The 16,943-nt window shown below is 51.2% G+C and overlaps 1 protein-coding gene across 3 annotated transcripts in view; it reads left to right on the forward strand.

The window, feature by feature from the left end:
• Positions 1 to 14,624: 14,624 nt before the first annotated feature.
• MASP1 (MBL associated serine protease 1) overlaps positions 14,625 to 16,943 on the forward strand; it is a 70,387-nt gene continuing 68,068 nt past the window's right edge. The window contains exon 1 of one of the 3 annotated variants that reach the window (XM_048865492.2): positions 14,625 to 14,901. In XM_048865492.2, coding sequence (XP_048721449.1) covers positions 14,897 to 14,901 — 5 coding nt within the window. In that variant the 5' untranslated portion in view covers positions 14,625 to 14,896. The remainder of the gene's footprint in view (positions 14,902 to 16,943) is intronic. The other 2 variants (XM_048865494.2, XM_048865493.2) reach the window with 2 other exon arrangements.

Here is a 16,943-nt window from a genome sequence, read left to right on the forward strand (position 1 = left end):
AGTCTGTCTATCTAAGGTACATACACGGCCCCCATGACCTCAGCACCTCACAATCCTTAACGTATTTATCCTCACAACCCCCCAGCAGGCAGGCCAGGGCTCCCATCCCCATGGTACAGCTGGGGCTCAGAAGCACAGAGAGAACTAGGGCCAGATTTTCACCTAAAGGTGCAGACTGGCATTTTGGAAAACCCCTCTAGCTGCCAGGCTCTCGGTGGCTTATCCAGGGTCTCACACAAAATCTGCAGCAGAGCCAGGGGTGACGCCCCAATCTCTCAAGCACTAGGACCCCTGGACCATCCTCCCCGTCAAAGGCTGCCTGGCCAACTGCAACCGTGGCGTCTCTGCTGAGCATGCCAGTGAGGAGACCAGCGAGTGCTTCACAGAGACAGCAGGAACCTGAGCGAGACGCGAACGGCCAGGAACCTCCTGCCCTGGCGCCTGATTCCCCAGGGTACGGAGCGACCCACTGTCCTGCAGCTGCTACACAAGCAAAGGCAGTAGACAGGAGTGTCTGAAGAGCTGGAGATGTTTCAGCACCTGTAAATGGAGATAATGAGACTCATGTACTCTGGGGTCCGGGCCAGCCCTCTGATTATATGAATGGATGGATCTGAACCTCTCCCCTCACTTCAGAGGTGATGGGTGTGTCACATGACAGGGGACACGTGATCTCCCCTGGATTGGCAATATGGTCTCGGATTGGACATGTGACTTCCATGTGCCCTGCTACTAATCATCTTCCAACAGGTAACGAACAAGCCAGGGAGTCAGGATTGTTTTACGGCTTTGCTAGAATTTGGCTTAGTGACTAGGAGGAAATTAGCAGAACTCGTTAGTTCTTGAGTTGTAATTGACACCCCCTACCACCGGCTGGCTCCTCCTGGGAAGGGGAAGATGAGTGACGGGCAAAATGGGGAAATAAATACTACTGGCTTCAATCCCTGGCTTCAAAACCCAGGCCATCTCCCAGGCCCGGCCCGCACTGACTGGCTTTGTGGTCCCCTCTTTGAAAGTTCCATGACTCTTGAGTCTGTGCTGCTGACGCGAATGCTGGCACATGCAAGGCCGTGAAGCTCGTTAAGTCCCGCCGACGGCAGATCCGCTTTGAAAACACATCGGCTTTCGCAAGCCTCTGCTGAGCTTCTGCCCAGGAAGGTAACAGACATGGCAGGAGAGCGTTGGGTGTAGGGTCCTTCCGTCAAAGCCACAGTCACGTCAACTTGCATCAATGCCTCTGAGCCCTTCCTCAGCAGGCGCTATTGTGTCTCCTCCGGGCGGCTGGTTTCAGCTCCGAGGGGATGGAAGAACCGGGTTCAATCCCTGCTGATGTCTGCATGAATGCTGCTAAGCGGTGTGTGATCTTATCGCCCCCTTGTGGCTGGCCCCAGTGAGGCTAAGCTCCTGCTACCTGGGCACAGCTAATGGGATTACTCCTGCAGCTCAACTGGCGGGAGCTTGTGGCGAGGAAGGTCCCTGCTGATTACGGGTCTTGGCGGGCAGGGGGTCCTGGTGCATTAGGGAGGAGTAAAGCGCTTACAAGGGACCCAGCCGAATCTCTAGGCTGGAGATGCTTTGGGCACATGCCTGAACAGTGAGAACCGAACCCACAGAGGGTCTCCCATCCCTGACTCAGCAGCTCTCCAAATCAGCCAAGCCAGGGCCTCGGCACGCGGCGAAGGAACTGGGCTGTGCTCTCCAAGGGGCAGCCGCTCAGGTGAGACAGGAAGCCACGGTCCTGCCCAGGTGTGGCCATTCCTAACCCCAGGGCACTGGGGTATGCTGGTGCTGGCGGACACCGGGCTCGTGCTAGTGACTTCGCTGAGCTCCATTCTCCCCCTGCAGTTTCAACAGGACACGGTCTTCTTATTAACTTCCTGTCGTACGCTGCCACGTTGCATTGCACTTCAGCAGCATCCCCGTTCCACCCCAGAGGGGGCAGCGTTTCAGAAGCGAGCGGGACGTGATTCCTCCAAGTCGGGCTTGTGAAGCGCTTCGGAATGGAAGGTCCTGCACATGTGGAGGGCACGACTGTCGCTGTAACAGCGGGGCTCTCCTTCCCGGTCTCAGTTAAGAGTAACTTCTCCTGCTGACGGTGATGCTCACGTCTCCAGAGGGGGAGTCAAAGGCAGGGCTGAACCATTCAGGTGCCGGGAGTTTGCCTCCACGTTCCATCTCCTGAATCTGAAGCCACATGTCACGGTGACAGTTCAGCATGTGCCCGGCCCCCTTTATGTCTCTTTCCATACAGGCCACTTTGCTCAGAGGTGCTTACGCCATTCGGAAATGACACCAGCTGTTTTATACGCTGCCTATCAAAACCACAAGGGCCTGCTCCAGCCCCAGTCCTGTCGGAGCAGGCTTGTGACCAGTTCCCAGGTGCTTGAGGGCTAACAGCAAATGAGCCACTCAGGCCAGTGTGAAAGCCACACAGACCCACCCAGCGTCGCGGGAACCCTGTTGATTTCAATGGGGATCAATGTCTTCCATCGTGCTTCTAAGAGCCAAACATGACAGCTAGATCGTAATCTTTACCTGTGACGTTTTCCCAGCACCTCTCCCCATCTGGAGCCATCAGACAGCTCCCCCAAGCAGCCATGTTTCTCAGACCCAGAGATGGATCAAAGGTCACTTTGCAGCATGCCCCCCACTGCGGCGGTGTGGTCCCCAGTCCTGCAGAGTAAAGACCCGCCCAGCCCAGCCCAACCTCTCCATGTTCCAGGAGGGATTTCTGCCATGTGTTCTCCAGGGCCTCGCCCAGTTACATTTCAAATGTCCCAATGAGTGGGGCTCCCAGCACTTCCCTTGGGGGTCCAGTCAAGTGTGTAGCAGCTCATGCTGTTAGCAGCCATGCCACTGCACATGGACGAGATGGGAGGGGTCCCTCGTCTGTTCGCTGCCCAGCCTCCAAGACGTCTCTCTAAGCCTCCGCGGCACGACTCACAGTCGGAGAATGGGCGTCTTTGTCCCTCTCTGGTGGCTGCCCTTCGAGGATAAAAGTCTGCTACAGCCACCAGCAACACTAGTTACTCCTTCAAGTCAAGCATCAGCAGAGGCCTGTTCTTTCCGTCCTGAAGGTCGAGGGTTCAGGCCCGAGCGAGGACACAGGTGGCGTTAGTTATGCATACAGGCAGCTTCAGAATGGCAAGCCCTCCTGTGGTGGGAGGCTGAACCAGTCCCCTGGCTTAGCCAAAGGAAAGGCAGGGCAAACAAACTGTTGATCTAAACAGAGAGAGGGGTTTGACTAGCAACATCATGGTCTGCAGCCGGAAGTCGGTCCCTTGCAAATGCTGCGGCTTTGCTATCATCCCCTGACACCCGAGTAATTGCATCGGTCACGCCACGCTCTTCCACTGCCGCAATTTCACGGCTCCTCAGCTGCGGGAAATCGTTATGATTTGGGCTTGTCTTAAAGTATTAAGGCTCTTGGCGCTTCCCTTTAAAGGGATGTAGACGTGGGCGGGGAAGGGGCTGAGCAGGGAGGGGGGCGTCTCGCTCTGGCCCCCGGCCGAGCCCAGCACTCCACGGTAATACACTTTCAACGCAGACAAGGCACCATGCATCTCAGTGCATGGCAGGGAAGAGAAAGGAGCTGGGTGGGAAGCTTTGAGCCTGCCCCATGTGTTGCATTAGAGGAGAGGGAGGGAACTCGTGTGTCACAACCCAGGATTGCCTAGTGGTTACAACACTAGCCTATGACTTAGGTGACCTGGGTTCAATTCCCTGCTCTGCTAAAGACTTCCTGTGTGACCTGGGGCAAATCACATAGCCAGTCCGTGCCTCAGTTTCCCCTCTGTACAATGGGGTTGCTAGTACATTGAAGACTATGAGATACTCTGATGGCATGTAGTGTAGAAAGACAGGGGCGTTAGCCAGGTATTTGACCAAACTTAACTAAGAGGTGGCTGCCTCCTTGCTCCCTGGATGCCATCCTCTTGTTCACTTCCTGGCCTAAACCATCATGTGGCATTGCGCTGTTAAGCCGCTACCACCTTCCACCCCGGAATTAGCTCCATTAAGATTCTTCTCAGTAGGTACAAACCATAACAAATCTTTGGCCCCCAGGACCTAGCATTCGGTGTGTCTGCTGCCTCCCACAGCCACAGGGAATTGCACCATGGCAGTGGGAATAATTCAGCTCCCCCTGCTCCAAATCACAGGTTGCTGCCATTTGTGGTGAAGGAGAATCCCTTTCGACTCTTACCAGTGCAGGGCCTATGACACACATAGGTGAGAAAAGCTCCATGCCGGGCCCCCTACCAACACGGTTTTGCTGCAGAGGGTATTTTATCAAAGCACTCATTTAGAAAGAGTTTGCAAGGTTTGAAATTGCCTCTTTCCTTCACTGGGCTTCTCATGTCTGCAAAATCAGAGCCCTGCTAGATGGTGCAGGTCTGGCTAAGGAACTCCCCCTATACTCCTGGCAAGGAAGGGATTGAGAAAGTGCAGATGTACATACAGTTTATGTGTCTATTCTTACCCCAGCTGACCTGAGCAGTTTGCCAAACTCCAGCTGTTGCAGGTTGTTCCACCTTGGAGGAGAAATTGACAACGGAATGAGGTATTTTCTTCATTGCTATCTTGTTTATTTACAAGGACCCTATGAAGTTCCATTTCCCCGAACACAGGAGGAACCAAACAACAGGAGACAGTTTCCTTGCTCACAGCACCACCACCAGAAGCCCCCTCTCCGGGCTTCTCCCAGGACCACACACCATGCTTGTCCAGGTTGTGTCTGTCTCCTTCTCTGTCTCTCTGTTTGCTAGCTCCTCCTTCTCTTGCAATGTCTTGTCAAAGCACTCCTCCCACATAATTCAAATTTCTGGGCGAATTCCTCCTCCATATGCCTTTGTTTTAGGGGGTGCCTTGTCTGCTCCAGCTGTTTTAAACAGAGGGCGGTGCCCACAACCTCAGCGACGCTTCGCCCAATCTACAGAAATATGGCCAGATCTCCATCCTCTCGAAAAATCCCATGGACGTGAAAGGATTTAAATCTGGACAGGATAAGGCCCGTAGCTGGGGTCCGCTCCGATGGTAAGACCTGCTTGTTATCATCATCCTTCCAGAAGAGGGATAACACCTGGCTTAAATATTGGCACAAAGGAAGGGGTCCTCTGTGCTCAGTGGCAGGTAGCAGGCTGACGGAATCTCGGGAGACATAGTCACCCGTGTGAAGGCGCCACATGTGATCCTCTGCTTTATCAAAACATGACCCACCACTTTTCCAAGGCTTCCTTTCAGGCGGCCCCGCCCCATCCCGATCCTCAGCCACTCCACAAGCTCACGCTGATGAACTAGCAGGCATGGCCAGGCCTGTCTCCACAGTGCTGAAGCTAGGTGAACAATGCCCGCTGGGTTTTCCGCCTGGCTCCCTCCTGACTGCCCTCTGCCAGTTCCAAAGGCAAATGTGTCTGCTGTGATGTCCCTTCCCTGCTGACTGAGAAAGACCAGAGTGGGGCAAAGGAGCTGCGAGGGGGAAAGGAAGGATTGCAGATTTACACCCGTAGCCTGACAGAGCTAACGATCTTTTTACGGCCAAACTAAGCCTAGATGTGTTAGGAATAACTCCTGGGGTCTTGTGGACTGTTAGCAAGATATGAAACAGGGGCCGTCTAATCAATGCTGTGTGTTGCCTCAAAGCGTCACTGGTTTAAAGGACACTGGGTAGCATCTCGTCCTGGGGCTATTTGCATGGGAGGTGCAGGGCTGTGTAGTTGTCTCAGTGGGTTGCGAGGTTATGGGAGGGGCGCATGCATCTCGCAAGTCCCTAGCAATCAGTCCTTCTTTAAAATTCCAGGCTGATGAGTCCCCCTGGCAGAATGACTCATGGGGCCCTTTGCACCAAGCAAAAACCCATCCAGGCGCTACCCACTGCCTTGGCATCTTCATCAGAGAGAGCAGTTCGGCCTCACATCACAGCACTCAGCAATCCGACCCCGGGCGGCTGCCTAACATCCACCATTAGAAAGTGAGAGAGACCAGGTGGGAGAGGAAACAGCTTTAGCTGTTCTTCAGGCGGGAAGAGCTCCGTGGAGCTTGCAAGCTTGTCTCTTTCGCCAACAGAAGTTGGTCCAGTAAAAGATGTTTCCTCACCCGCCTTGTCTCTCTCATATCCTGGGACCAACACGGCTACAACAGCACTGCAAACAATATTAGAAAGTGAGACAGTTCACACAGTACATTTCAATCACATCTGTGACTGAGAAAAGCCTCTGTCATTACATTCACGAGAATAAACGCGACCAGGCAGATCGATCCTCATGCTTCAGGGCATAAGCTGGGGTCAGGAAGAAATTTCACCTATGCTCCACTATTGCTCAGTTGAGATGTGGAATTCCAATGCAACACGGTCAGACGCAGGTTATCAGACTGAGTGGCTCCTTGCGATGTCTCAGTGCGTAATTATACTGATTCTGCAAACAGTTCTCCTTTTAGGGTTCATCATGTTCTCTGCCCAGCTAACAGGGCACAGGGCATGAACCCAGGGGCTGGGCTAGACTCTCCCCAGGCTCAGAAGGCCAAGAGCAGGGCAAAGAGCTGGAGTGGATTTTGATCATTGCTGTGTGAATTAATGGAGAGCTGTGGAGGGATTTCTGCAGCAGCCTGCACTAAGCCCAGGGCAGGCCCAATGCAAGCTTCCCACAGGGGTGCCCTGTTGAATTCTGCCACACAGGATGTTCCAGGCTTTAAAGGTGCAGTAGCGCCCTGCAGTTTTTACTGCGCCATCTGTCGCCCTTACCTATCTGAATTCCTCCTGCAGGGTGAAGCTGTCACGGCGTGGGGAGCCGTGACACTGAGTTATGCCACTGGTGTCTTCAGGGCAAGGCGCGGTGTGTAATTGCAGCAGCTCCATGATGCTGGCCTGGGCATGTTTACATATGTGCTACAGCACCTCCTACTGGCTAGAATAAGTCAAGGGTTACAATTGCCTTCCACCCACTGAGCTATGAGGATTTGCAGTCCCTGGAGAGAGCCCTGTGTTTTCACTGCTAAAGGTTTGTGGTTTTTTACAAAGCTTGAGGTGTTTTGCTCTTGACTTGGTAAAGCCTATCTGAGCTCAAAAGTTCCCCATTGAGCAGGTAACCCCAAGCTCTTATGTCAGCAAGGGTACAATCCAACCCATCCGGATGGTAATGAATGCTACCTTTCACCCCCAAGGATCCCAAACTGCTTTACAAAACACCCATGTAAGAATCATTAGGCCCATCATGGGAATGCAGCCACCTCTGGGGTGGAAAGTGGCAGCTGTGAACAGCTGCCCGTAATGCTGCCCAACAGTTAAGGACTGGACGTGAAGGGTGCGCATTCCAGCTGAGGCCACAGGGGAACCCAGGGAGACAGAATGTAATGACTCGCACGGAAATGCAGCTCCACGAACACCCCCACTCTGACCCAACGGCCTCAGGTGCTGTGACCCTCAGATTTACATTGCCCCAGCAAGAGACAAGTCCAGCACCACCACATCCCTAGCCCCATGCCGGGGCATAGTTCACCAGCCCCACCGTTTTCCCTACGGCTCTCCCATCCACACACCGACCAGCCTCATCTCTGCTCAGCCTGGGAAATCCGACCAGAGCCCAGACCAAGGCGGGGTGACACCGGTGAGGTTTGGCCCTGAGAATGTTTTCACAGTCCGATTAGAAAGCACATGAAATGGGGGCACCCGGAGCAGCCCTGAGCCGGGACGGGTCAGGGTGAGACGCTCGCTTTCCTGGTGCGTAGGGAGGTGAGGACACCCTGGCTCTGCTAAAGAGAGATTAAAGTGCCATCTAGTGGGCAAAAGAAGCCCCTGCACCTCCACAAAAAGTTCACTGCCTCATGTCAAGCGCCCGCCGTTCTTGTTCCTGGTATTTTTAAAAGCAGCGCGGGCCTAGCACCCACCACAGTGACAAAGACAAGTTACAAACAGAGAGAAAACAGGTGACGTCCCTGGCCCCTCGTCTGCAGACAGTCAGAAGAGATGGCAGCAAACACGAGAGCTTGCTTTTCCTACCTGAACAGCCCGGTGAAAGGGGCTGGCTAGACAGCGCTGGGGGCTTGAATCCCAGCGTGACAGGGGCTGTATAAAGAGAGACTCGTGCCGAGAAGGTAGTTCGGGGTCTCTGCCTACCACACTACTCTGGCCCCCTTTCCCAGGGTACCCGAGCACCTCGCAGTCGGCAACGTGTGTAGCCTCATACCCGCCTGCGAGGTCGGGGGCTCTCCCCACGCTACGGCGAGACGCCGGCCTTGTCTGTGCTGCTGGAAAAGGTGCCGTTTTACCCCAGGGAAACGCATGCCTGAGGTAAACACTCACAGGCGGCGGGCCCCGTTCGTTCGGCCGCGAGGTGAACGGGGCAAGGGCCACGCTATTCGCCCACCAACGCTGCATTTGTCTTCCCCGTGGTTTTGCGCGCTCGCGTACGAAAGACGCAGCTGTTAGCCGTGAAGACAAGGCCTTTGTGACCTGCCCCAGCTCAGCCAGGAAGCCTGGGACAGAGCAAGGACTTGAACCCAATTCCTACTCTGGCGCTCTGATCACTAGGCCACCCTTCCTCGCTCTCATAATACAAGAAAAGGAGGCTAGAGCTGGAATCCTGCCCCCGTGACACTCACCCAGGCTACTTGTGCTCTCCGGGGTCACAACACGGAGGCTGTGCTGGTCATCCTGACGGAGGGCTGTGGATGGCGGTCGAATGCTCATGCGAGTATTGTTAGATCTGCCGGCCACCTTTGACGCTGTTCATGACGAGGCCCGTTCGGAATCCTGACCAGGACTTTGGACCCACCAGCGAAGCGACAGCACCCGAGGCGGTTTTGCAGTGAGCCCAGGATGTGCCGGGCCAGGGCTTTGGGAGTTTGATCAGTGCCGCGTGCAGGCAGGATCGGTGCTAGGGGGTCCCAGTGCCTCGGGAGTCACATTGGCTGGCTTCGCTCCCTCCTCCAAGGGCTGTGACATGCAGAGGCCCCTCCCGAGCGCCGTCTTGCAGGGAGCTCCGGGCCGCGGCTGGGAGAGATCAAGAGCTCCGCTGGGCAATGCGCCGATGACCCTGCCCTGTGGCTCCGGGAGCACGGGTGGTGCTGTGTGAGTGCCAGGGGAAAGGGGCACCAGGGTGGAAAACATCAAGGTCAGGCTTAGTCCAGGAGGAGAAATGATGAGGCCAGCAGGCAGAGGGGAACTCACCCCACGCAGCCCAGGGCAGGCCATGCCCAAGGGTCCCGTTGAACTCTTCACTGCTCATAGACAAGCAGAGGGCATCCCTGGTCAGCAAGGCTTTCCCCCATCTCCAAGGCTGGGCAGCTGCACCCTCCCCTCTCCAATGCCACCTACCCATGGAGATCCACATGCTGGCCACCACCTGGATGGACAGCTGCAATCTGCTCCGCCTTGGTCTGACCCATGGGCCACCTGCTGGGTGAGAGCACATCACGCGAATATTCTGCACCAGCTGCCAAGCCCAGACAGGGCCAGCCCCTTCCTGGGGCCCAGGGGCATCCTGATTGGACTAGGGGTGCAAAGCAGGATCTCCTGGGTGTGGAGCCAGGCCCCGGAACAGCAGCGGGGCAGAGAGTGGCTCAGCTGGAGCCCCCCACCCCCACTCCAGAACTTGGCAGCCCCCTCAGTGAGATCAGCCCCCTGGTGACATGAAGCCACGCCCAGATTCGCTGGACATACAGACGTCGACGAGTCTATTACGGAGCCCGCACCAACGCAGGGAAATGAGCAGCACTTGGGATTCGTGTGGGGGCTGGATAAGGAAAGTTTCGCACACTTCGGTTCCGTGGCCTCGTTAGGCCACAGCTCTCTACCTGCGCCACCAGGGGCCTCCTGGGCCAGGCCATTCCTTAGGAGAGCATCTGGGGCTGCCTGGCCACACCTTGCCCAGAACTCACCCAAAGTCAGGCTGCACCCTCATGGCATCTGCAGAGGGCCAGCCTCTCGGTTAGGAGCCTCCTCATGACCATAGGTGCTGCGCGTGGAGCAGCTGTGGTTGGTGGGTCAGGACGCAGGGGTGGCTGCAGAAGTCTGGAGGTCACCTTCCATCCTGGAGGGCAGGTGCAGCCGTCGCTGAGCTGCGTCATGTTCAAATAAAAGCATGTCTCTGGTACAATACTCGTGCTCTTCTCTTCGTGCCGAGAACAGTGGTGCCTAACATTACCCTCTCCCCACCGGGTCTAAACAATCAGGGCATGTGACTCATTTTTCCCCTCTACACAATCAGAAGAACACTCACACTCTCCTTCCTGCCAGGGTGCAGCAGGGAACAGGCAGAGGGAAAGGCAGGGCCACAACTGGTGTCGGTTGAAGTCAGCTGAGGATCTGTCCTAAGGCTCTTCTTATTAGGAGGACCTTGTTCTCCTCTCGCAGCAGGTTTGCCCAGTGCCCACAGTGATGTTGCACCTAATTTACACCATTGTCAGGGAGGGAGAAATCAGGCCCCAGAAGTTAAAGAAACGCCTGTGAAGAACAGCTGGATTTACTCAACAGTTTGCACTTGGAGCTGCAAACTGCGGTGCCCTTTTAATGAATCGAGTATCACAGGCCGGAGTCATGGGGTAATGAGCTTTTAACTACACACAGGAGTGACGCGTCATCCGGGCTTTTCTACAGTGGAACAGCTGAGTCAATTCAAAAGCTTGCATCCAGCTTGGAACTTTTTGCAGGCATGTGAGCTGCCGAAGGAATCTCAAGAGCAGCTTCTGCTCTCAGAAATGTTGCTTAAACAGCAATTGGAAAAAGAGACCTGCAAAGGGATGGGGTGGTGGGAATTGGCCCTGTGCATTTTTGTTTTTCTTTACAGTGGGTGATGAAGGCCTGGATGATTTAAAAACTATGTGTGGAGGCATCTACATGGTTCTTTACACGAGAAATGCACCTATCTTGTTTATTTGAGCAGACCCAAAGGAGGATTGGGAAACTAGTAGGATTATGACATGCCAGGAGCCAAGGAAGTGAAATAGGGTCTGATTGAGACAGGGAGTGATTTATATTCAGGCTGTTCCAAGTGCTCCTTTTTTATTACTGTCACTTAACTCAAATGTCCAATCAACACTTAGGAAAAAACTCTATTAAAGAGTCATCCAGGCCATTAAGGGCTGAGACAGCTGCTAAAATACATCTGTGTCCTCCAGCAAGACAAGGACAATAAGACTCCATATTTCTGGTATTTCTAAGATATTTAAGAAAAAATGGCCAAATTAGAAACAAGAATTGTCTGACTGGACCAGACCTGAGGTCCATCTATCTTAATATCCTGTTTCTGACAGGGCCCAGCACCAGATAATTCATAGGAATCATAGAAATGTAGGACTGGAAGGGGCAGGACTAAGTATTATTTAAACCATCCCTACCAGGCATTTGTCTAACCTGGTCTTAAAAACTTCCATTGACAGAGATTCCACAACCTCCTTAGGTCGTTTGTTCCAGTGCTTAACTACCCTTATAGTTAGGAAGTTTTTCTTAATGTCCAACCTAAATCTCCCTTGCTGCAATTTAAGCCCATTGCTTCTTTTCCTGTCCTCAGTGGCTAAGGAAAACAGTTTATCACCCTGCTCCTTGTAACAACCTTTTACGTACATGAAGACTGTTACCATGTCCCCCCTCGGTCTTGTGTTTGGCAGACTAAACAAACCCATTTTTTTCAATCTTTCCTCGTAAATCATGTTTTCTAGACCCCGTTAATCTTTTTTTTTTTTTTTCTTGCTCTCCTCTGGACTTTCTCCAGTTTCTCCACATCTTTCCCATACTGGTCACAATACTCCAGCTGAGGCCTTATCCATGCTGAAGGTGCAAGAAAGCTCGCAGTAGGCAGACGTAGGATAATTTGCCCCTGACATTTGGTCTCATCCTAACCCCTAGCAGTTACAGATTGGCTTAAACCCTGAAACAGGGTTAATATCCCTGCCAAAATTTTTGTTGGGTGCAGTGTTGTTGTAGCCATGTTGATCCCAGGAGATCAGAGACAAGGTGGGTGGAGTGTGGATCACACACCTGTAAAAATCCTTGTACAAAATATGCCTGGGGAGGTATCATTTGAAAACTACCAACACACTGCTCATAATATTGTCATGTAATGTATGTTCAAAAGGTGTATTAAGAGTTATGAACATAAGCTGAAATCATGACTGAAGTGTGTTTACCAGACAAGTCTGGGGAAAGAGGTAAACATACTTCTCAAAGATAAAGGACAAGTTGACACCTCTAGCCAGGTGTCATCAAAGTTGATTGGCAATCACCTGTCAATGGCCATTCTTTGGCAAGGAAGGGGGGCAGGAACAGATCGAGTTGCGTTTTAGCAAACAATATGGAACCTCTTTCACTATGAGACTCCGTGTCTCCTTCCTCACAGCTGGAATGAACTTTATTTGAGGGAACCCTCGGGAAAATGCATTTCAAAGGATGACTGGACTATAAAAGTGAGGGGCAAAACACCCCAGTTCATCTCTCTTTCACCTAAGAAGACAAAGGTACTAGCCCTTTGACTTTGGGGGGAGATTCTGGCCTGAGAATGGGGCCAGCCATGTTGCTGGGAACTGGTGATAAGGATTTTACCTTGAACCAAGTATATAGCTTGTTAAGTTTTAGCTACTAAGAAGTGTTTCATCTTGATTTTTCTTGTAACCATTGCTGACATTAATATCTTGTACTTGTACTCACTTAAAACCTACCTCTTTGCAGTTCAATAAACTTGTTTTATTTTTAACCTAAACCAATCCAGTGCTGTGTTTAAGGAGAACTGTTTGGGAACTCCAGTTAGAGTAGCACCCGTTACAGAGGCAGCAGATCATGAATATCTGAATTGTCTAGGAAAGCAAAAAACACATGCTTTGGGGGAAATTCAGGAGTGGGAGTGTGTTGAGGTCACTCTGCAGGCAGTAACCAAGGCTGGTGGAAGGGAGAATGTGGCTGGCATGTTGCTGACAGGCTGCTGGGGTCAGAGTTGCTGGTTCCAGGCTGTAGCTATACACGGATACTCAGGGGGTGACCTGCCTGCTGGCAGGCTGTTGTGAGTGGCCCAGGTGGAAGCTACAGCAGCAAAGCATCATGAGGCACCCCAGGTTGAAGGGCAGGTGGTGACACAACCCCCACACTGGTCTGTATTGCAGCTCATAGTGAGGTCATATCTTTTATTGGACCAACTTCTGTTGGTGAGAGAGACAAGCTGGCAGGCTTCCACAGAGCTCCTTTTCAGGTCTGGGAAACGTACTCAGGGATAGGTCCACACTGCAGTTAGACACCGCTGACCGGGGCTCGGGCTAAGGGGCCCTGGCTCTAGGATCCGGCAAGATGGGAGGGTTTGGGTGGGTTTCTAAGTAAAGACAGAATCCTGGTGCTTGTGTCATGATGACCTGTTAAAACTTCCTAAATAAACAGGCATTAGGAGGTAAATAGCAGCGACAGCTCCTCCCTCAGAGCCCCCAGCCGGGTTTTTGTGGTTTTACAATAACATTTTCCTATTTTAAAAGAAACACATGTTATTTCTTCCCCTGTGGCTGAAGAGGAGTCCCATACAAACAACAGAGGGCAGCAGTGAAACTGACAGCATACCAACTGCTGACAGGAAACATGGACAAAAGCAGAGCGAAATAGTTTCCTTCTTTCATTTATAATGATCTTGGAGGTCTCAAGGAGTTATAGAAGATGAAGGCCTTTCCTCCAGAAGTACAGGTCTTAAATCAACAGGTCCCCTCTGATTGCAGAGCCCCAGCCCTGCATCAGAGAGTTGGTGAAGTCCTGGAAGGTTTTAGAAACATGCTGTTTAGAATAAGTTGTGCCCACATATCTTCATTTCCCTGCCTGGTTGCTTTCCTTGCCTGGGTGTGTGTTTAACATGCTGCGTATGTACCCAGGCCTGCCTCTGGGTGTCTGCAGGATTTACGTTAACCGGATTAAGCAGACATCGGCAAATAGCTATTAAAATTTTACTCTGAAACTCTCAAAGAGCATCTTATCTGGCAGAGGAATGGGTGCTCCCTTTGATTCCTGGCTGACGGTCCCCTTGTTTGCACCCCATATAGATTTTGTTCCCTGTATGTGTTACAGGCAAGTCACTCCTTTTGTTCAGAGAAAGGGGGAAATGAATCCATTTAGGGTAGGAAAGCATTCATGGTTTTAGCTGTTTCTTTTAGAGATGTGTCTGAATCAAAGGCCTGCATCCCTGAGCTTTAAGGGGCTCTAAATCCAGAACCAAACCCAGATCTGAATGTTGCTGTTAACCCCAGAATGACAATCCTGAACCCAACCCCTTCTGAGCTTTGCGGGGGTTGGAAACCTGGATCTGAGCCTAGATCTGACTGTCGTGATTAGAATCTTTCTCTGAAACCAGATTGGAACCCCAAACTCTGAACTTTGGAGCTGTGGTGGGGAGAGGCTGAAATCTGGTCCCAAAAACCCATATCTGAATTCCAGCGCCCGGGCCCAAGTCTAATTTCAGTTATTTATTTTGGACAATTTTGTGTTTCATACATTCCCAGCTCATCTTGTGCTGGTGTCTTTGCAGCGCGCCCTGTTGAGAAGCAAATTTTAGCCATCTGGCACAGCAGCCTGGAAAAAAAACTTACAACACAAACACACACACACATACCCTTGCAGATTTAGAGACAAAAACCTAGCTGAGCCCTATGGCTTTTGTTGAAGTCCAGGAGACATCCCTGTGGAGTGAGAGGAGGGACTGTGAGAACAGCCTGGCTGAGTGGAGGACAGTTTCAGCACAGTCAGGTTTGTGTGTGTAGAACTGTAGCAGGCAGAGGAAGGCGTGACCTGCATGGAGAATGCCAGACAACTCCAGACACACACACACACACACAAATCTGTATTGAACAAAGATAAGGCAGACAGAGGAGCGTTTGGGACAAGACAGCCTATACCAAAAACACCCTCAGTGCAAGCAGATCAGAAAACACAAACAGCAGCAAAATGAGGTAAGTACCCATCTGGGAAACTGACAAGGGGATTCCCGTGCTAATTGGGCAGGGTTGAGGAGGGGATTTGCCTCTGGAAAATACTTTACTTTGAGGATTGCTTTTTTTTTATTGCTTAGTCTGTGAGGCAAGCAACAAATAAAACATTGCCCGCATCTCGACTCCATGCCAGGGCTGGGATTGCGTGCCAGAGTCCCCAGGAATTCTAGCTTATGACTCGCCATGCAGGCTGGCTTTTTTGGGTTGCAAAGAAATCGCGTGATATCATTGCCGCTGAGTGCTGTATTTACACAGGGTTCGCTGGGATTCTGAAATGTGTGAGTTTCAGCAGAGGTGTTACATACTGTACGTGTTTCTGTTTCTCTGTTCACACCAAAGTCACTTTTCTCCCTTTCCTGAGGATAAGACTTTCCTGGCATGGCAGAGAAGTTTGATCTTATTTTTCCTCCTCTGTTACTGAGCAAGCAAAGCAAAGACATAAGAGGCCAAATCTTGAGCTGGTGCAAAGTCGCATAGCTCCATCAAAGTCAAGGAGGCTTATACGGTTTACACCAGCTACGGATCTGCCCCCCCCCCAAATGTATTTCAACGAGAAGAGAAACAGATTTTTCCCTTCACACATTTTTGTGGTTTCGAAGAAGCCATCAAAAAGTTGTATGCTAAAACTCACTTGCGTTGAGAGAAAAATCGATCCAAATGTCTCAGTTCTCGTTACCTTTCTCTGCTTCTCAGCAAAACCTGAGGAAAGTGCCTGTGGTACACAAAACCACGGCCCTGCTTTTAAAAGGGCTCCATCAGGTTAAAAAGAATTCGTAGATACCATTTTAATTTCTTCACTGGCATAGCTAACTCCGACGCTGATCTTGCAAACATTTGTCCAGGCTTTGTGGATAAATAGTTCTGCTGCCTTTAATGGCTTCCGAACGTCAAAACCTGAGTGTCTAGTTTTTAAAACTGAAAAAATATTTTTAATGGATTTGACTTTTGACACGGTCCCTTTACTGTTGCACTTTATCCACTTGGATAATGGAACTAAACTGCTTCGGTTCTGGTCAGCTTCAAGCTGAATGTCTCATGCCAAGCAGACCTCCTGTTTTCACGGGTTTTGTTAAAAAAAAATACTTAATTATATTAGATTTTTGTGCCGGAAAAACGCACAAGACTGGACATCAGGATGGCTGGATTATCAGCATTAATTTCCTGGGACCTGAGACAGGCGAAGAATCCAAACTCTGTTGTGACTTCGGGCAAGTCACCTAGGCCCAGAACCGGACAGAAAGCCTGATACATGGGTGCTCACTTCCAGTGATTTCAGTAGAAATTAGGAGCCTACCTGCCTTTGAGGATCTGGGCCTTAACCTCTCTGGGCCTCAGTTTCCCCATCTGTAAAATGGGGATAATACCTACTCCCAAGAGAAAGAAAGAAAGAAGACTCACAAACAGAAAAGAGGGAAATGGATAAAAATTTAACTTTAGCCTCTCCCTACATAACATACACAATACGTCTATTGTAGTGCAGTTATGGAGATATAGTCACTTGGAGAGTCAGCACTGGTCTACACTGGGAACTTACATTGGCCTAGCTACGTCTCTCAAGGGCATGAGAAATCCACACCTCTGAGCGACGTAGTTATGTCGATCTAACTCCTGGTGTAGACAGCACTAGGTCAATGGCAGAATCCTTTCATTGACCTAGTTAGTGTCTGCCTTTGGATTACCTACACTGATGAGACAACCCATCCCGGCAGTGTAGGTAGTGTCTACAAACCCTCAGTGATCCAAGTTTAGTGAGATGAGGGTAAGTAGCAATAATAAGACTTAGCTGTTATACCCCTGATTCTTTCATTAAGCCTATTTTAAAAGCTCCATTATTTTATTAAACTTTCGCATGTTTATTCTTCCATTAAATTAACATTTCCTGAACAACGCAGCATTAGTTCGCAGGATACTTTGCTGCCCCCTGTCTGTTCCTCAGAAAGTGTTAGATACCCTAGGTTTGTGAGGAGGCCATGTGCAGAGATAGGAAATATTAAGCTGTAGAT

The sequence above is a fragment of the Caretta caretta genome, chromosome 9, assembly GCF_965140235.1.
Source record: "Caretta caretta isolate rCarCar2 chromosome 9, rCarCar1.hap1, whole genome shotgun sequence".
Classification (NCBI taxonomy): domain Eukaryota; kingdom Metazoa; phylum Chordata; order Testudines; family Cheloniidae; genus Caretta; species Caretta caretta.